This window comes from Grampus griseus (genome assembly GCF_964374135.1).
Source record: "Grampus griseus genome assembly, chromosome: X".
NCBI classification, from domain to species: domain Eukaryota; kingdom Metazoa; phylum Chordata; class Mammalia; order Artiodactyla; family Delphinidae; genus Grampus; species Grampus griseus.
Genome location: NC_138999.1, coordinates 105662533 through 105684458, shown reverse-complemented (window position 1 = coordinate 105684458; position 21926 = coordinate 105662533). Strand labels below are relative to the sequence as shown.

The 21926-nt window shown below is 36.6% G+C and overlaps 1 protein-coding gene across 10 annotated transcripts in view; it reads left to right on the top strand.

Annotated features, from left to right (window-relative positions):
• Nucleotides 1-21926, top strand: part of THOC2 (THO complex subunit 2) — a gene marked incomplete at its 3' end in the record, with an annotated part of 103221 nt that overhangs the window by 32779 nt on the left and 48516 nt on the right. For all 10 annotated transcript variants that reach the window (XM_082681220.1, XM_082681228.1, XM_082681226.1 and 7 more), the window contains exons 8-12: nucleotides 2379-2545; nucleotides 12437-12529; nucleotides 15516-15671; nucleotides 16279-16451; nucleotides 17703-17898. In XM_082681220.1, coding sequence (XP_082537346.1) covers nucleotides 2379-2545; nucleotides 12437-12529; nucleotides 15516-15671; nucleotides 16279-16451; nucleotides 17703-17898 — 785 coding nt within the window. The remainder of the gene's footprint in view (nucleotides 1-2378; nucleotides 2546-12436; nucleotides 12530-15515; nucleotides 15672-16278; nucleotides 16452-17702; nucleotides 17899-21926) is intronic.

Genomic DNA, 21926 nt, shown 5'->3' with positions numbered 1-21926 from the left:
TATAAGGTTGGAGAATTTGCTAGATCTTACTTCTATAATCTGTTGTCAGTGGCTTTTTTTCCCCAGCTTTATCTAGGCATAATTGATATACAATAAAATGTGCATGTTTGAAGTGTACAGTTTGAGTTTTAACACATGTATACACCTGTGAAAACATCACCACAATCTAGATAATGCACATTTCTATCACTCCCCCCCCCCAGTTTCCTCTTGCCCATTTGTATTTCATTCCCCCCCGTACTTCCTCTTTTCTCCTCCCCAGGTAATCAATGATCTGCTTTCTAAACTATAGATTAGTTTTCATTTTCTATAATTCTTTTATAAATGGAATCATGTAGTGAGTTTTTTTGGGGGGGTCTGGCTTATTTCATTCAGCATAATTATTTTGTAATTCATCCATGTTGTTGCTTGTATTGGTAGTTCTTTCCTTGTTATTGTTGAGTAGTATTCCACTGTATATTCTACAAATATACTGTACTACAGTTTGTTTATCCATTCACATGTTGATGGCTATTTCAGTGTCCTATTATAAATAAAGCTGCTGTGAATATTTGTGTACAAGTCTTTGTATGGACATAGATATTTTTTCTCTTGAGGTAAATACCTAGGAATGAAATGGCTGGGTCATATGGTAGGTGTTAAGTTTAACTTTTAAGGAAACTGCCAATTTTACAAAGCAGTCGTACTGTTTTACATTTTTTATTTCCACCAGCAGCATTTAAAAATTCCAGTTGCTATTTTGGAGTCACTTGTACATTCATAAGCCATACTTTTTGGGGGTGCAAGGACAGGCAAAAATATTTAGACGTTTTCTTCCCAGAACTTTAGGTAAACATCTCTTTGGAGAATTTATGAAAGCCTGGAGCTCTTTTCAGTAAGAGATGATCACTGTGTTGTTCCTTTCTTTCCTTAGTATGAGAGAAATGGAAGAAAATATATTCTTAACTTTGCGTTTCATAAAAAGAGGAAAGAAATACTTCTTGTATTTGGAGAGTTTGGTTTTCTAAGTGATTGCTAAGATACTGCAAATTAGACATTAGTTTTATAGCATTTAATATACTTAAGTGTGGAGATAATAGAAGTAACTCTGGAAATCATTAATAGGATATATAAGAATTTTCTTTGAAAAATCCTCTAAGTCATCCATAAGGTGTATAGTGTTTAGACCTAACGTCTCTCCCTAAGTTAACACAGTTGTTCTTTTTCCTCCAGCATTAGAAGAAATCAGTGTTTATTTGCTTGCCCCAGATGAAGTGGTTAGCTTGCATTTAAGGGCTATGCCTAATGAAAAATACGTAATTAAAAATACTAGAATTCCATTCAGCTTGATGCACAAGGCATGAGGGAACTGATATAAACTGAGGGAACAGCCGATTGATATGCTCACTCTGGGTCATAAGCATACATTATATTGAGAGGAATGGTGGGTGGAATTGACTATATCATTTAAATTCTCTCTTTTGTTTATTTTGCTGTGTGTAAATGGTTGCATTCTCAAATTAAATGCACGTATGATGTGACTGTGCTATAATATAATTATGGTAACAGCTGAAGCTGAATGCAAATAGAGGTAATAATGTATTAATAGTAGGGTGGCTGATAGGAATGTTTATTAAATTCATGTCTGTTGGCCCTTTTTAGCTTACCCTAGGAGATTAGCAAGGATAAGTAGCCATCGGTACCTATTAAGTGCTTCTTTCCTTTCCCTTTCCTGCTCTACCTAGATTGTTTTCTTCCTTCTCTGTTTGCTTGTGTTTTGTCCCCAACTCCTTGTATTCTCATCTTTTTAGTATTAGCAGTATACCTGTTTTCCTTTAGAATGCTGCCCAAAACTATGAATGTACAATTACGTTTTGTTGTATATGTAAGATAAATTAAAAAATGATTATAAAAATCGTGCTCTACTTTCATGAACCTGAACTTTTAACTCATTTGTCAACATTCCAAGCACTTCTGCATAAAACATAAAAAAACCTTTAGTTGCCTAACTTGTATTGTTTGATTTTCATATTTTGCTAAGAATTAAAAATGTGAATCTCTTTCACTAGCGTGAGTAATCAAGAACTGATGAGATGATGTGGCATAGAAGAAATTTCACTTGACTTAGTGTCACAGGTCCTGGGCTCCAGCCTAAGCCCTGTCATTAACCCACTTTGCAATCCTGGGCAAGTCATATTTCTCATCTGTAACATGTGGGGAGTAGCCGTGATGACCTTGAAAATTATGAAGATTTCCCTCTGGGGCAGGGGAAGCAAACTTGTAAAAGAAGTTGTTTTTAAAAACATTTTTATTTTATGTATGTTGTCCCTGAAGGTTAATGGCTTTTCTAGAGATTATGTATAATCACTTTTGAATTTGTGTATATCCATCTGTTGCAGGATGCTTTAATCTGGATCCCAATAGAGTTCTGGATGTCATTTTAGAAGTGTTTGAATGCAGGCCAGAACACGATGACTTCTTTATATCTTTATTAGAATCTTACATGAGTATGTGTGAACCGCAAACACTGTGTCATATTCTTGGGTTCAAATTCAAGTTTTACCAGGTAAAGAACAATATGTGTGTGTGTGTGTGTGTGTGTGTGTGTGTGTGTGTATGTATGTTAATTTTGTGATTTTATATGTAAAATTTAATTTGAATTTTATTTCTTAATGACTGGTTTTAGCTCAGCCATTCTAGCAGAGGGGATAGAAAAAACTACATTAGTGGTATGAATGATGTGATGTGAAAGCCTAGAAGAAAGCATAATACATTTTTGCCTTGAGAGAGATGGAGTCAGGGAAGACTTCACAGATAGAACCTTTTTTAAACCTGGTCCTTGAAGGATGAGTAGGAGTTTGTTGAGAGTTGTCTGTGCAGAAGTAACAAATAGTGTGTCAGTGAAGACGTGGCAGTGTGAATGTACGTAACATATTGAAGAAATGGTACATAGTCTCATGTGGCTGGATTGTAAGATGTGGGGAAAAGAAAGGATAGGAAGTGAGGTTGGAAAGGTTGGCATAACTTTAGATTGTCAAGGGCCTTGAACACTGTGTTGACTTAAAATTTTATTGTACAGGTAGTTACCATTGGAATTTTTTATGGATGTGAATAAATTCTTGAGGCATATCTTACATCATTTTTCACTTAAACCACCACAGTAGTTATCTTGCAAATCTATGCCTCTGATTATTTCTCTTTCAATCCACCTTTCATATTATTAACTACTGTTACATTCTGAAAGAGATCGAATTGACTCACTGTTTAAAAACCATTACCTGCAGGATGAAATTCAGACTTTTAAATGTGGCAGAAAAGGCTCTTCCCCATCTAGCCCCATTCTTTCTTTCTAGCCTCATCTTTAATGATTTTTTCCCTCAAACCTCATATTCTAGTCATATTCAGTTACTAGCCATTTCCTGAACTTAGGTGGGGGCATTGCTATGTATAGACCTCTGTTTACATGCAGTTCTTTATAACTAGAAGACTGTTCTTACCCACCCCCTCTCGCCTGTCTTTTCTTCATCTTGTAAACTCTTATTTATTCTTTAAGATCACGTGCTACTTGTGCTATAAAGTTTTGGTGGGCACTTCACCCGTGCATAATTAGTCACTTCTTAAACTCTGTTCTCATAAAACTTGACACAGGCTTCTAGCACTTATCAGGTTATATTAGAATAAACCATGTCTGTCTCCTTTGCTAGGTTGTTAGTCATTTAGGATGGTCTGTATTTTACTAATTTCTCTGGATTAATTTATTGCTTAGCCTATGGTAAATGTTCACTAATTACTACAAATGAGTTATCTATGTTTTAGGAAGATAACTCTCTTGATAGCATGGAGGATTTTAATGTAATAAGGCCTCTGTTGCCTTTTTGGTATAGCTTTCCTAATTTGTCTACCTGCCTGGGATATTCAACTAGTCAAGAAATACTCATTTATTGAGTTTTTAGGGTATGTTGTTGCTTTGCTAAGCATTGAGGATACTCTGGTGAAGAGTGTCTATTCCTGTCCTCTGGAGCTCAAGTTCAGGATAGTAAGACAGTTTTCTTTTAGGATTCTCAAATATATACCACCTACTGCCTTTGCTTATCTTCAGTTTTCCATTTCTCTGGAATGCTCCAGAAGAGAAATTAGATCAGAACTAAAAGCATATAGCTTTGTGATACCAAACAAGATGAATGGCAGGGTTTTGGGGCAAGAGCATTTCACCTTGGTTCAAAAATTAGTGATGGCAGATGTTCCTATTCCTACCAGTAGCCAGGGAGTCTGCTCTTAGTACAGAGAAAGAGAAGTTCAAGTGTTTCATCACATTTTAAGAGGCACCTTGATTGTTTTGGGTTTGAGAACATGAAGCCGACTGCTGAAGTGACAGGGTAGCTGAAATTTAACTTGGGCACGATTAATTAGAATATAGGTTAGGGCTTTGCAGACTGAGGTTTTCAGAGCATATTGCAGTGAATATGGATGACCTACTGCTTAATATCAAGTATTGTTAGTTGAATGTGAGTTTCAGAATTAAAAATTTTTACATGAAAATATTCCTCATAATGGTAACACTTTTTGAGCTGAATTAAAATATCCATGGGGGTTGACCAATGTTAGAATGATCCTTTTTTTAGTAGATAATGGGGCCTTTGTCTTATATAAGAAATACCCAGCCAAGAAACATTTGATTTAGAAGTGACCTATTATTGGAAAGAGTAACCCTTGTATTGCTCTGTATAACACCATTCCCTTATTTCTCTTGCCTGAGCTATCTTGTTTTGAGAATCTGCAGTCTTAAGGACCACTGCGGGCAGGGGAAGAAATGTCAGGGATTTTAGGTAATTTGTGGTCTTGGGAGGTAAAGTAGGAAAAGCCATGAAAATAAAAAACTGCTTAGGGCATGTAACCTGGGGAATTGGCTCCTAGGCGTGTGTGCTCACCCTGTGTATTGGTCCCTTGCCTAACTCCACTCCCCCCTCCCCATCACTATCTGAAAATGTTTATTCCCACTGACCATAACCCATGTTTTCACCAGTTGGAAATTATTTGGATTAACAGGCTTCTTTTAATTTTTTCCCTTAATGCTTAGGACTTCTAGGCAAAGGTAATTATTTCTGCTATGAAGTCAGTGAGAGTGATTTTAATTCTGGCTTCAACCTGGGGTCAGCTATACTGGATGTTTTGACTTGGAAGGGTGGTACAGATGTAAACAGTTTTAGGGCACATGACCAGTTTGGAAAATTGGGCAGGTATGTCTGTTTGATTCTCCTAACAGGGATCGCTACAATAGAGGGTTTAGGGACAGCATGAAGGTCAGCACAAAGGGCAGGAAGAAAGGACTAACTAGAAAGTATGAGGGTATTGAAAGACAAACTTGGCTGGAGTTGTCTTGCCACAGGAAAGAGGAAGGAGATGATGACTCTCACCCTTGATTTCTGGATTCAAAACACAGTAATAGTACCATGGTCAGGCACCGTTATAACCCCACATTTATTCATTTAAGAAATATTGACTGAGTACCTCTTATGTGCCAGGTAGAGTGTTGTGGGTAGGAATCAGGAATTCAGTTTTGGGCATGTTAAGTTTGAGATACCTGTTAAAGATTTAGATATCCAAGTGGAGATGTTGAGTAAATAACTGGATATTTTTTTTATAAACTTATTTATTTGTTTATTTTAGTTTTGGCTGCATTGGGTCTTCGTTGCTGCGTGCTGGCTTTCTCTAGTTGCGGTGAGCGGGGGCTACTCTTCACTGTGGTGCGTGGGCTTCTCATTACGGTGGCTTCTCTTGTTGCGGAGCATGGGCTCTAGGCACACGGGCTTCAGTAGTTGTGGCTCGCGGGCTCTAGAGCACAGGCTCAGTAGTTGTGGCGCACAGGCTTAGTTGCTCCGCGGCATGTGGGATCTTCCCGGACCAGGGCTTGAACCCGTGTCCCCTGCATTGCAGGCAGATTCTTAACCACTGTGCCACCAGGGAAGTTCCAATAACTGGATATTTGGATCTGGTGTTCTAGAGAAAGGACTGGGCTAGAAATAGAAATGTGGGTGCCAAAAGCACATAGATGATATTTAAAGTTGTGATACTGGATGAAATCATCAAGTTGGATATAGAGACATAAGAGAACCAAGGGCTGAGCCTTGGGGCACTCTGATGTTAAAGGGCCTGGGAGAAGAGGAGGAACCAGCAAAGGAGGTATAGAAGGAACACATACATATAAGGAAAGAGGAAAACAAAAAGAATATAGCATCTTGGAAGCTAAATAGAAGAAGGAATGATCAATTCCGTTAAATATCTCTGATAGGTCATTTAAGATGAGGACTAAAAAATGGTCATTGGATTTATCAGCAGGGAGGTCAGAGCTAGCCATATTTGTAGAGTTTGGGTGGTGTTAAGAGAGAGAATGGGGAGAGTGGTATTGGAGACGATGAGAACAGACAACTCTGTAAAAGAGTTGCTACAAAGAGGCACAGACAAATGGGGTGATAGCTGGTAGAGGAAGTGAACTCAAGATTTTTTTTTTTGAAGATGGGAGAGAGAATACATTTATATGCTGATGGGAATGATTGCATAGAAAGGAAAACTGGTGATGTAGGAGAAAGAGGAGAGAATTATTGGATCAGTGTTCTTGAGTAGGATAGAGAGAATGCAGTTTATGGCATAAGTGATGGATGGAGTTTAAATAGGAGCATAGAGTAATAACAGGTGGAAAGGCAGCATATGTGGGTACAGTTGTTGGTAGGTGGGTAGATCTGATGGTGAGAATTTATAGAAGTCCTATTGATTGCTCCAGTTTTCGTGCTGAAATAGAAAGCAAGGTCATCAACTGAGAGAGAGGATGAGAAAGGAGGTATTGGAGCTTAGGAGAGAAAGTAGGAAATAGTTGTGTAAGAGAGTGGGAGAGTGAATGGACAAGAGAAATAGAGTATGATTGGCCAGCAGCATTAAGGACCCACTTAAGGATGGATATGTGAAATTAGTACTTTGAGGAGTTGTAGCTATTGGTAATATTAAAGTTCAGGATATGGAGTGAATGGCTGAGATAGGGTACAGGAGATCTTTGGAAGAGTGGGATTCAAGGAACTGAGAGACCAAGATGATGGAAGAATCACTAACGTGTATTTGAAAATCTCCAAAAATTAAGAAAGGAATAGAGTTGGAGAAAGTGAAAGTGAATCAGAAGCTAAGATCATTCATTGCTAAGTGAAGGGCAGTGACCCAGGAGTCCACAGATGACAACAATAGGACATAAGTAAAAGTGGCAGAGTAGAGAACTCCAGAGCTCTGTCCCTTCATGAAAACAACTAATGAACTGGCAAAAAACTGAATCGACTTTTACAGAACTCTGGAATTTAGTAAAAACATAAAACAACTAAGGAAAGGTTTGATGAAGAAAGAAGCTGCTGTTTGGGGTAAGAGAGTACTGTGATATTTTAAATTGCCTGCCTACTATCCCTCACACCCAGATTGATGGTGGCTGTGAAGATAGAAGCCTGCACTCCTAGTACAGATTGCTAATGCCAGAGGATATAAAGAATTGTTTACAAAGAATTCAGCCTATCTGGCTGCTACCTGAAGGACTGGTGCAAGGGCCTGTCTTTTTTTTTGCCTGATTGGGAGCATCCCTAGGGCTGGGGTGGCTTTTTATTTTTATTTTTTTATTTTATTTTATTTTTTTTGCGGTACGCGGGTCTCTCACTGTTGTGGCCTCTCCCGTTGCGGAGCACAGGCTCCGGACACGCAGGCTCAGCGGCTATGGCTCACGGGCCCAGCTGCTCCGTGGCATGTGGGATCTTCCCGGACCGGGGCACGAACCCGTGTCCCCTGCATAGGCAGGCGGACTCTCAACCACTGCGCCACCAGGGAAGCCCTGGGGTGGCTTTTGCCAAAAACATTTGAAGACACAACTATTGGCTTTGGCAGTCTGGAGTAAGAGACAACAGTCAGACAAGCAATAGAGAGACTGAAAACCTGGGAAGGAAGAAGTTGGATAAGGAGATACACAGGGGAATAAGGGCTTTAGAAAAGTTCCTGTATGTACCATGGAATCAGAAGAAAAAAAGGCCAAACACATGCCCAGAACTGGATGCATGCTCAGAAAAGGGCTGAGAAGACCCTAAGCTTTTTCCTCTGGCTGGCCTTCAGGCTCTACACAAGCAGGAAGTGAAGACTAAGGCAGAATTGTAAATGGCCCAGCTAAGTGTTGAGGAGTGCCCTAACATAGAGCCAATGTGCAAAGACTGGAAGAGTATTTTTTTCTTTTTTCTCTTCAGGCCTTTAAGAAATACAAAACACTAGCTGACCACTAAGCTAAAAAGAAACAGGTTTCAGTGGCCACACACAATAATAGTATAGACTTTACAAAATGAGTTTAGAGAAGTCACTAAACAAACAACAATAAACCACAGTAAGCAGCATCAACAAAGCCCATAGAGGGGGCAGAATCTGATTTTCAGAGTTGCCACACAGTATTCAAAATGTTCAGTTTTCTGCAAGAAATGATGAGTTACGCAAAGAAACAAAGTAAGGGTCATTCATAAGAAAAAGGAAATTAATAGAAACTGTCCCTGAGGAAGCCCAGGCAATGGACATACTAGATAAATAATTTAAATCAACAGTCCTAAATATGCTTATTATCTATAGGAAACCATGGGAAAAGAACTAAAGAAAACCAGGAAAGCACTGTCTCACCAGACAGAGAATATCAATAAAAAATACAGAAATTATTTTTAAAAAAAAGGAACCAAACAAATTCTGGAGCTAAAAGGTGTGATAACTGAAATGAAAATTCACTAGATGGGTACAACAGCAGATTTGAGAAGGCTGAAGAAACAATTAGACAACTTGATAAGTTAATTGAGGTTGAAAGGAGCAGAAACAGAAAAGAATGAAGAAAAATGAACAGAGACCTATAGGACACCATCAAGTGTACCAATATGTGGGGAGTTCCCTGGCGGTTCAGTGGTTAGGACTTGGCACTTTCACTGCCGTGGTCCTGGGTTCAGTCCCTGATTGGGGAACTAAGATCCTGCAAGCTGTGCAGGCGGCCAGAAAACCCCCCCAAAAACGTGTACCAATATGTACATTATGGAGTCCCAGAGGCAGAGGAGAGGGAGAAAAGGACAGAAAGTGTATTTGAGAAAGTAATGGTCGGAACCTTCCCAAATTTGATGAAAAATATGAATCTACACATCTAAGAGACTCTAGGAACACCAAGAGGGATAAACTCACCAGAGACCACACTGAGACACATTATAGTCAAATGTTGAAAGACAAAGAGAATCTTGAAAGCAGCAAAACAGATGTGACCCATTGCATACAAGAGATCCTCAATGAGATTGACAGCTGATTTCTCTTCAGAAGGCAGTGGGATGGCATATATAAAATGCTGAAAGAATGAAACCAAGAATTCTATATCCAACAAAACTATCCCTCAAAAATGAGAGATTATGATATTCTACGGTAAACAAAAGCTGGGGGAGTTCGTTGCTGGTAGACCTACTCTACAAGAAATGCTAAAGGGAGTCCTTTGGGCTGAAATGAAAGGACACTAAGCAGTAACTTGAAGTCATGTGAAGAAATAAAGAACACCGGTAAAGGAAACTTTATAGGTAAACTTTATATTTATATAGTAAATATAAAAGCCAGTATTACTGTATTTTTTGGTTTGTAACTCCTCCTTTTTACTTATATGATTTAAAAGACAAAGGAATAAAACAACAATTATAAATCTGATTGGCACACAATGTATAACACTATAAAAGGGGGAGGGATAGAGATTTATAGGTGCAGAGTTTTTGTATAATATTGAAGCTAAGTTTGGACTTCCCTGGTGGTCCAGTAGTTAAGATGCTGTGCTTCCAGTGCCGGGGAAGCGAGTTCGATCCTTGGTCAGGGAACTCAGATCCCACATGCCATGCTATATGGCCAAAAAAAAAATGAAGCTAAATTGATATTAATTCAAAATAGGTTATTATAAGTTTAAAATGTTAATTGTAAGACTCAAGATAACCAACCACTAAGAAAATACTTTAAAAAATAAATAGAAGAGGAAAGGAGAAGGGAATCAAAATGGCACACTACAAAAAAAGACAGTAATGGAGGAAATGAGAAACAAAAAATAATATAAGACATATAGAAAACAAATAACAAAATGGTGGAAGTCCTTCTTTGTCACTAATTATTTAAATGTAAATGGGTTACACTTTATAATTAAAAAGCAGAGTTTGGCAGAATGTATAAAAAAGCATGATCCAGACCCACCAAGGTCACGTGACTTTTCTGTACTGTTGAAATTCATTGTAATAAAATGAGAGGGAAAAAAAAAGCATGATTCAACTATATGTTATCTATAAGAAACTTACTTTAAGATCCAAAGATATAAATATGTTGAAAGCGAAAGTATGGAAATAGATACCCCGTGCAAATAGTATCCAGGAGAGAGCTGGGGTGGCTATATAGACTTTAAGACAAAATTTTTTATAATAGATAACAAAAGGCATTATGTATTGATAAAAGGGTCAACCTATCAAGAACGTAACACACAACAGTTAATAAATGTATATGCACCAAACAGAGCCTTAAAATATATGAAGCAAAGATTAACAGAATTGAAAGGAGAAATAGACAGTTCTACAATAACTGTTGGATATTTCCATACCTTACTCTCATTAATGGATAGAACAACTAGACAAAAGATCAATAAGGAAATAGAGGACTTGAACAACACTATAAACCAGTTAGACTTAACAGACATATATAGAACACTCCACCCAACAACAATAGATTACACATTCTTCCTGAGTACACATGGAACATCCTCCAGGATAGACCTTATATTAGACCACAAAACAAGTCTCAATACATTTGTAACATTGAAATCATACAAAATATCTTCTTTGACCACAGCAGAATGAAACTAGATCACAGATGAAACTAGATCACAGCAATAGTGAGGGATAGTGAGTGATAGGAAATTCAGAGCTGGCTGAGCTTTAGGGAGCATGGAGGGAGAATAGTCTGAAAACAACTATAAAAAGCAGAGATGATTCATACCCCATCTCCAGGCCTAGTAGTGTGAGGGGTCTGGGGAAAAGAGCCACCACTTGACTGGGTTACAGTGGGAGTGGTGTTCCTAGTGAGTCTAGTCTTTGTTCAAGTGTCAAGGTGAAGGGGGGAGGAGGGGTTTAGAGGATATATTTAGAGGAGAGGTTCAGGATATATGGGGTTTTGCTGAGGATGGATCATGAATTCCAGAGGATTCCATGGAAGTTTTTTAAGAAGGCTATGGATAGGTAGGATAGGACAGAACAGGGATTGTGCAGAGCAATATGAAGATCAGTTTACGGGAGTTGACATTTGTCCTGAGAGTCAGGGGCTTCTTGTGACTTATTTAAACAGAGATAATGGGAAAAATGAGAATATTCCTGGTGCATTCAAGTCAGGTAGTGAGCTTTTGTGGGTTTGCTTCAAAAGTGTGACCACCATTTGTTTTTAACGGGAAAATGTTTTGATACTAAATAACCGTTTAAAAAACATTTAGAATCAAACTATTGCTAAGTTGAAGACTTATCTGTCTTAAAAATTACAGTGAAACAATGCCTTTTTTATATGATATCTATTAGTTTCGTTAGCTTCATATATTATGTACATAACACCTATCACAATTGTGGGGGGCGCTTACTTACAAAGATCTCATTTTCAGTGTTGAGTAGAAGCAGAACATAGTGTATTGTCACTGTTTGCTTTTTATTTGCATTTTGCCATTTAATAATTGCTAGTTGTCCTCACATCATTCTTCTATTCATCTGACCCCAAGCAGTTTAAAAATTAGGAAAAAGTTTTCTTGATAGCATTCAAAGATCCTTCTGTTTCTCCGTAGGGTCCATAGGGCTGACCTGGAATTGACCATTCCTTGTTTAAAATGTTGAATTATTCATGTGTATTAAGTATAGACACCTGTTTTGAAGGGGAAATCAGCTGGCAAGCAGATATACTTAGCATAAACCCCAAGAAATAAAAGAATAGGAAGAAAAGTATAAAGCAGACACAGATGGTTCCGTACTTCCAGATTTGTCAGTCTTGTCTATCTGCATCTCCACTGAGAAGTACTTGAAAAACCAAGTTAAGAAAACACACATATAAACAGAAACCCAAAATAGATATTATGCAGTATAAAATCTCATTCTGTTCAAGTTTCAGATTTTATTCAAATATCAGCATGTATTGTAAAATGTGTCCATTTTTGAAACTGCTTTCCTTGTGTTCATCAGATGTGCTAGTGTGAAAAGGGATATTCACATAAATATCTTTGTCCTGAATTTGGATGTTATTTATGATCAGGAAGAGCAATGAAGCTTATTGTTGACCTAGAGTTATTTGATGTAATTGTTCTTAATTATTGGTAGATAAATGGATATGATTTTAGTTGTACTTTAGGCACTAAATAGAAACTTTTCTTTTGTTTTTCAAGGAACCAAATGGAGAGACTCCTTCATCTTTGTACAGAGTTGCAGCAGTACTTCTACAATTTAATCTTATTGATTTAGATGATCTTTATGTACATGTAAGTCCGTCCAGTGGGCTGCTAAGAATATTTGGTTGTTCGTCCCAGGGGTGGGGAAGAGGAGTAGGCAGCCATATATAGCACTCCAAGATTGGTTCTAGGCTCTCAAGTCTTAATTTTTGAAGCCCTATTGCATTACTGCTTTGTGTTTACCTTATAAAGCAAATGAATTTAGTTCATTGGAACCATGGAAATGAAATACCTTTTGTCACCGTTACAGAATTCAAGGTTGGCTATGAAGTTAAAGTTCTTAATTGTCGTCAAGGCATACCTCATGGAGAGCGAGGCCAAGTTCTAATCAATGTGGTTTTAGACTTCAGTATTATACACAAATTAGGGGAAATATGAGATTACCTAAATAGTTCTTCCTTCTCACCCACATGTTAATTTTAGGCATTCAGTATGAATGGGGAACTTTTCATATACTTTAAAAAAATGGCTTCTTTTGTGTTTTTACTGGATAATAAATGACTGGTATTGTGCTTTTATTGCTGGATCTAGGATTTAGAGGAGTGTGTATGTGATTATGATTTATGATCTCTAGTTTAGCAACAGCTTAGCCTGTCAATTTGAAAACTCTAGGTTTGTAACATAGAAATTCCTGTTTTATTAAGTTGTGCATTAGGATATCTATGAACTGTCCAAAGCTGACATCATCTTCACCGCCTTTGAAATCACTTCCTTGCCTGTCATTGCATATTGTGGTTACAGAGTTGAATGAAACTTGATCACTACCTTGGAAGCAGTCATAGTCTAGCAAGGGAGAAAACGTTTTGCATTATACAATAAGTACTTTATTGGAAGTATTCACAAAGTGCTGTGAGGGCCCAGAATAGATAGTGACCATCTCTGTCTTGGGGGGATTCTGGAAGGCTTTTCCAAACTACTGATGTTGAACTGGGAACTTGATAGATGAGTAGGTGTTGGCCAGGCTTAAAAGGTGGGAAGCTTTGTAGGTAGAATTAACCTAATATAAAGGCAGGAGGTTTGAAAAGGCTTCACTATCACCTTAGGGGAACAGCAGGAAGCTCAGAGTGGTTGGAGCCTCGGGTAGTATGTAGGAGAAATGAGGAGGGAGAAAGAATTAGGTTGGGGACCAAACTGTGAAGGGTTGTTAAGTGCCATGGTAAGGAGTTTGGATTTTTTTTCTTGTTGATAGTAGAGAGCCATTCAAGATTTAGAGTAGAGAAGGGATGTACAAACTGAAAACATGGAAACTTGGTCAGAAAAAGGAGAATCTGAAGACGTAGGTATGAGTTTATAGGCAAGTGTAGACTGGCAGGACAAATGGAAAGTACAAAAATGATGATACATTTATTACTGATATTTTTCAGTTTAACTTTAAATATAAGCAGACTAAGTGTTCCTGTTAAGGTGACAGAGATTTTCACATGGGATTAAAAACCAGTTTATTGTTTACATGAGACGTCTAAAACCTAAGGACAAAGAAAGGTTGAAAGTAAAATGGTGGGAAAAATATACTAGGGAAATTATTATTGTCAGGTAAAATAGAGATAGTCACTTTATAATAATAAAGTTCTGTTTATGGGAAGATATAATCGTTGTAACTTTATATACACCTAATAACATATTCTCAAAATACAGAAGACTAGAAATTGAGAGAACTATAATTAAAAACTTAGATTTAACCCATTGGGGTTAAATGGAGATTTTAGAGGCAATTGCAGTAGACTAGGTAAAAGATGAGGACCTGTGGTAGATATGTGATAGATATATAAATAAAGCAATAAAAATGGGTTTGATTGCCAGTGGAGAGAATAAAGAATGAGAAAAAGTCTCATTTACCTCCTTGTACCAGTCCATAATGCATTTTCTCCCACTCCCCTTTTTTGATTAATGGGATAAAGTCTATAGTATGTGGCTTAATATTTCACTGTGTTTCCTTTTATTATTTACTGATTGTTTACTTTGCATTAGACTTAGCTACTGAAATAGATTATGCATTTCTAGGGGCAGGAATGCTTCTTTTATAGCTCACCATAGTGCCTAGCAAAAGCTACTAAGTAATGGTTTGTTGGTTATGTGTCTAGGTTATTTTACGAAATGTCCACATTAGCCATCTTCCATTTATACAAGATGGCTGAACTTGAGATACTTTATCCTTTGTTCATAATGGAGGGTCAACTATCCACATATTACTTTTTCTTTTGTAATAAACTAGAAACTAGTTTGTGACTTAAGTCAAATAGGTATCTAGAAAATGAAAAGTGAGATGTCAAGCTGTTCATAATTTTTCGACTTGAGATTTTTCATTTATTTTTTTACTTATTTTTTTATAGACATGTAAAGTTTATTTCTAGATCCCATGGAAATTTAATGGAGTTTGTAGAGTTTTTTTTTATATAACTAGAAGAAAATGTGTGTATTTTCTAAGCATGACAACAGAAGCAAGCAATAATAAAGGAAACCCGTATAAATTATCAGGGCTGCTCTGAGAGCTATACCCATAAGTATAATCTTTTTCTTTTTTGCAGGTTCTTATTATCTGTTTTATACATATTAGTGTATATATGTCAGTCCCAAGAGCTTTTTCATTTAGAGGAATCAACTTTGCCCCTTTATGTCAATCAGTAGTTTACCTCTTCCAAATTGGATCCGTATGTAGTACTTTATTTAATTTGGAGTTTGGCCTTTAATGGAACAGGTACACATCTTCTTGGGTAAACTAATAAATTCAATGGTAAGCATCACTGTTGTAGTATTATATTAATTTAGGACCTCTGACAGACAGAAGAGATGAAACTTTGAATTGCTACCTGAGTTTAAAAGGTGTACAAAATTCAGGTACTTAATCCTGTCAGGTTATATGAAAATAATGGAGAGAGACCTATTTAGAAGGGAAATTATGGTCGTAAATAGGCCAGGCTTCTTATTTAGTTTTATCAATAGAGAGTAGATAGTGCTTGCATTTTGGATGTGCAAATAGTATTAGCTGTTTTATGAAATTTTAATGAACCATTTTTAGCTTCTTCCAGCTGATAATTGCATTATGGATGAACACAAACGAGAAATTGTAGAAGCTAAGCAGATTGTTAGAAAACTTACAATGGTTGTACTGTCTTCCGATAAAATTGACGAGCGAGAGAAAGAAAAGGAAAAAGAAGAGGAGAAAGTGGAGAAGGTATATAGTTTATTCTGATAAAATTAACATTGTCTTCTGGATTTAGAATTATGAAATTTAACTTGTGATGGTTAATCAACTTATGGAAGGATAATTTCTTAGTTTTGATTGTGGTGAAACCTGGTTTTTGGAATAGAAATTTGCAAAGGTGGTTTTGTTTTTAATCTGATTGGCACCTTCCCAAAAGAGGCTGCAATGTTTTTTCTTATATAAATTTCAGAGTGTATTCTAAATAAGATAACACACGTATTGACTATATTTGTGTTCTGTGTATTAATGTCTCTCCAGTCCTAAAGGGATTCTCAAAGATGGATGAATTCTAGTTCCCTGTGGCACAATAAAACATTAAGTAGGACCTAATTTAATTCCAAGTCTATAAACTGTCATGCTTTGGCTGCTAAATGAAAAAGCAGATCCTGTTGTTATTTTCCAATCACTAAAAAACTTGATTGTACTTTCAGGAAAATAGTGTTGCAGTTCCCATGAATGGCAGCTGTTGTTGACATACATTGTTGTATTGTTTGGCTTAATTTTTTAAATGAAATATATATAAAGATTTATTGGTGTCTGTATTCTGAGTATCTTTGCTGTAATTATTCCTTTTTAGCCACCTGACAACCAAAAACTTGGTTTGTTGGAAGCCTTGTTAAAGATCGGTGATTGGCAGCATGCACAGAACATTATGGATCAGATGCCTCCATACTATGCAGCTTCACATAAACTAATAGCCCTTGCTATTTGCAAGCTTATTCATATAACTATTGAGCCTCTCTACCGAAGGTATGTTTACTGTATGCTTTACTAATTGAGGTAGAAATAGTTTTGGACTACAAAAAAAAAATCTGCATGTTTATCTTGTCTCCTCAAACCAGGCATATATTTTAGTATGTTTTATCAGAAGATAAGAACTATTCACAGAGCATATCAGTTTGGCAGGTATTAATCAGTGAATTGTGTCCTATCATGTAGACCAGGTGTTGCAGAATTTGTGCTGCAGTGTTGTCTAAAAACTGTATGTTAGATTTCTAGGTTGGGTTTGCTCCGTTGAGAGTGAAAACTCCATTCTTCTGTTTTTGACTTTTCCTCCTCTCTTGGGGGGCAGAGAATTCCTAAGGTTTTTACTTAGTGTAATTTCCCTCTATCCTGGGTTGAGTGGCTCTGAGTGAGGACTTTGCCTCTCTGCTTGCCTTATCTCTCCTGGCATATAGGCTGCTGTTCTGGAAATTGGTAGTGCAGCCTCTCTCATCATCCCATAGTTACTGTGTCGACCAGTCCGCTAGCCCTCAGCCTACTTGCAGGATACTTAGGAGCAGTACTGGCAGCAGCTCTGGCTTCAGCCCCACAGATCAGAGCCTGCCTCAAAAGCCCCAGCCTTGTGACTCGTGCATAGCTGCTGGCTGCTGCCTTCAGCCACCTGGGCTGTGGACCATGAAGGCTTCTTCTCAGAGAGTGACCCCTGTGACTCCACAGCGGGACACCTGCTCAGCAGGTGAGAACTCTGGGCATGCTGTCCTTTTTAGTGTGACACACCCTCTTTCATTATGCTGCTCACCTTCCCTACCACCACCTACCTCATATTCAGTCTAGGTAGTGGAAGCCAGATTGAGAAATGTTTATTAACTTGAATCAGTGTTGTTATATCCATATTTTTCTGTTTCATCTTTGTGTCTCTGAGGTCCATCCCTTGTTCCCCATTCCCATATCCAGATTCCTGATATTGGCCAAATTTAACTAAAAACAAATTCATATGATGTATGTTAAATGTTACTTGGAATCTGCATTTCTCTGATTTCCTTTTCTTATGCAGTTAATTTGAAACAGTCTCTTAAGCTCTGATTTTTTTTTCAAATGAGTATTGTTTTTGTCTTTTTCTACCAGTTAAATTATTTGGTATAATGAAGTTAGGCACAGTTGAAATAGAGAAAGCAAATATAAGCAAGAAAAGTTTTACTTACTGATTAATATGATTGTGTTAACTTAAAATGGGGTATTGTATAGTTATATATATATAAATTTTCCTTCTTTTTGTAGAGTTGGCGTTCCTAAAGGTGCTAAAGGCTCACCTGTTAATGCTTTGCAAAATAAGAGAGCACCAAAACAAGCAGAGAGCTTTGAAGATTTGAGGAGAGACGTCTTCAATATGTTCTGTTACCTTGGTCCTCACCTTTCTCACGATCCCATTTTATTCGCAAAAGTGGTGCGGATAGGCAAGTCATTTATGAAGGAGGTTAGTAAGATTTTTTTTCTTCCAAGCAGAAAACTAAATTATGGAATGAAACTGTTCTGAGTATATTCTCTAGAAATAAAAAGAAAGTAAACTTAAGAAAAGGTTATGTTGAGTAAGGTTTGGGGAAAGTCAGTTGTGTCCCAACCATTTATATATAAAAACTTAAATCCAGCCAGATTATTAGTCAAGTCCTCCAGATAGGAAAATATGCTTTGGACGTGTGATTGCTTTTTGAATCCCCTTATAAATAGTGGTTAATTCAACATTCTTTCCTCTTGCTTTTCTTCTGCTCAGTTTTCTTGGCTGCAGTTTTGAATCATTGCCATTATTTGTGTGAAGTCCCTTCAACCTCAGACTGTTCAGGATCCATTCTTTTATTTTTTTTAGTAAACTTTTTATTGAAATAAAACATAATACAGAAGGCACACAAACCATAATTGTACAGCTCAGTGACATTTTCCAAACTAAACACCCATGTATCCACCATTTAGATCAAGAAATAGAACAGTACTAGCACCCCAGAGTTTTCCTTAAATGCCCTTCTAATCACTACCCCAAGGGTAACTTTATGTTATTGTTTTTTTTATTGATGTATAGTTGATTTACAATATTGTGTTAGTTTCAGATGTAGAGCAAAGTGATTTGGCTCTACATATATATATATATATATATTCTTTTTTTGGGATTCTTTTCCATTATAGTTTATTACAAGATATTGAATATAGTTCCCTGTGCTATACAGTAAATCCTTATTGTTTGTCTATTTTATATATGGTAGTGTGCATCTGTTAATCCCATACTCCCAATTTATCCCTCCTCCCCCTTCCCCTTTGGTAACTATAAGTTTGTTTTCTATGCCTGTGAGTCTGTTTCTGTTTTGTAAATAAGTTCATTTGTATCATCTTTTTAGATTCCACATATAAGTGATATCATATAGTTGTCTTTCTCTGTCTGACTTACTTCGCTTAGTATGGTAATCTCTGGGTCCATCCATGTTGCTGCAAATGGCATTATTTCATTCTTTTTTATGGCTGAGTGATATATTCCATTGTGTGTGTGTGTGTATATATATATCTATATATACATATATAGATATATATATATACACACACATATATATATCTATATGTCTATATAGATATATATAGAGATATATACACATACACATACCACATCTTTTTTATCCATTCATCTGTTGATGGACACAGGTTGCTTCCATGTTTGACTTATTATTTTTTAAAATTAGCTTCAAGTTATAATTTACATACAATAAACCTCACTTATTTTAAGTGTACAATTTGATGAGTTTTGACAGATGTATACAGTTGTGTGTCCACCACCGCAATCATGATATAGGATATTTTCATCATCCCAGCAAGTTCCCTCTTGCCCCTTTGCCATCAGTTCCCTCCCTTCATTGCTGGTTCCTGGCAACCACTGGTAGGCTTTCTGTCACTGTTGTTTTGCTTTTTCTAGAACTTCACATAAATGGGATAGTATAGAATGTACTCTCTTTTTGTCTGATTTCTTCCACTTAATGCTTTTGAGAGTCATTTCAGTTGTTGCACATGTCAGTAGTTCTTTATTGCTGTGTAATATTTCATTATATAGATATAACAGAGTTTATCCATTCACCAGTTGATGGGCATTTGGGTTGTTTCTAGTTGGGGGCCATTATAAATAAAGCTGCTATGGATATTCTTGTACAAGTCTTTTTTGGGGGGGTGCATATGTTTTTGTTTCCCCAGGAATGGGATTGCTGGGCCATATGGGTAAGTGTATGTTTAACTTTTTGTCAAACTTTTCCAACATGTGTGTACCATTTTGCATTCCTGGGAGCAATGTATATGACTTCCATTTGCTCTACATCCTCATCAACACTTGGTGTTGTCAGTCTTTTAAATTTTAGTCACTCTAATGGGTGTGTAGTTCTATCTTTTGTGCTTTTAATTTACATTTCCCTGATGATCAGTGATGTTGAGCATCTTTTCATGCCCTTATTTGCCATTTGTAATCATCTTTGTTGAAATGTCTATTCAAATCTCTTGCCCATTTTAAATTCAGTTGTCTTTTATTCTCAGTCTGATTTGCCTTGTCATTTTGTTTACTGTCTTTTGAAAAGCAAAAATTTAAAATTTTGATCGATTCCAATTTAACAGCACTTCTCTTTTATAGTTTGCTCTTTGTGTTCTATGAGATCTTTGCCTAACCAAGGTCTTAAAGTTGAAAAGAATACACAATTTCTTTTCAATTGTAAAGCAACGTAAGCAAAAGAATCTAGAAATCCTTACAAGCACAAATGCAGTTTTCTCCAGTGTTTGGCGATTGCACCTAATTTTAATTTTCGACTACAGTAACTATATAGAAAATTTAACAACTGTTGTGTATTAATCACTTGAGACCTGAGATGTTTGATTTGGCTTTAAATACTTAGCTGGTAGATAAATTTTTTTAATGTTAACAAATTTATATTGTGTAAAGGTATGCTGAAGAAATCTGCTAAGTAGTTCATTACTATACATAATATTTATTATATAGCATATATCCATATAAAAAAGAAGTATAACAGTGTTTCATTATCTTGATCCTTATCGTCTGAAAGGGATGTCATGTTAACTAGTACTTGTTTTTCCCATTGAATCGTATTGGGAAGCATGTGAAGTCAATTTGTCCCATTACTGGTGCTGTTAACATCCATCACTTGGTTAAGGTGATGGCTGCCAGGTTTCTCCAGTGTAGTTATTCTTTTTCTCTTTGTTGTTAATGTGTATCCTGTGGGGAGATACTTTGAGACAATGTAAACAGCCTCTTTTTCATCTTACCTTTACCCACTAATAGTATTCTTTTTTTTTATGCTATTCTTTTTCATTGAAAATCTTAATGTTCAGATCTCTTGTTCTGAAATTCTTTCTTTGGCTACAAGTATCATAAACTTGTAAGCAGGAGACCGAACATCAAACTTGTAGAAGTCCCGTATACAGACATATGTATAAACATATACAGATACAATATTGTTATCAAGATACACAGGTGCTAAAGCTGTTACTCTTCCACTCTGCCATCTCCATTGCAGCCCTCATTTATCTCTGTTCTATCAGAATTGTGTCTGGTGCCTGCCCCTAACTCTAGTCTCTATTTTTGCAGAGGTAGAAGGGCAGAAGGGAAGCAGAAAAAGTTTATTTTGATCCCAGTGTGGGAAGAAATCTGTCTTCTCTCATTGCTAAGGTTGTGGTAGGAAAAGTGAATCTTTCCAATGATCTGACTTAGAATTTTGGTTCATTGTTTTTACCCTAAAAACATTTCACTATAACAAATCATTATGTGTTTATAGGTTTAAAAGGCTTATGTTGCCTAGCTAGGAATTTAACACGAGTTTTTAAGATTGCTTCTAAAGGGGGAATATGACCTTAGTTCCAAATAATGTATTTACAATGAACAAATCTTTAACAAATCTCTCATTCATAAGCTTGAGGTTGCTTGTATATATAAATTATGCATATTAAAAAAATAGCTTATGTTAGATATCACTTAACAGAATAGTCTTTTCAGCCTATAGTTATTTGAAATCATTTATGTCTCTGATTGTGTGTGTGTATGTGTATGTGGTTATGTATTTCTGAAATTTGAGGTATGTAGTATAGGACTATCTAGTACAGTGAACCTCAAACTTTACATGCATCAGGATCACCTGGGGGTCTTCTTAAAATACAGATTGTTGGGCTCCACCCTCAGTTTCTGATTCAGTAGGTCTGGGTGGGACCCGAGAATTTGCATTTCTAACATGTTTCCAGGTGCTACTGATCCAAAGAGCAAACTTTGAGAACTGTTGTTCTAGTATATTAACCAATTTTGGTCCTTATTTCAGGCTTAAAAGAGGGAGGTGGCTCTATAGAATATTTCTATATGAATGCACACGTTTTGGTATCTTTAAAATTTTCTTTAATTATAAAGCACAGCTTTAACATGCTCACCTGACATACTTAAATGTTTTTGATAGCACCTACACACATAAAGATGAATTCCTTGGT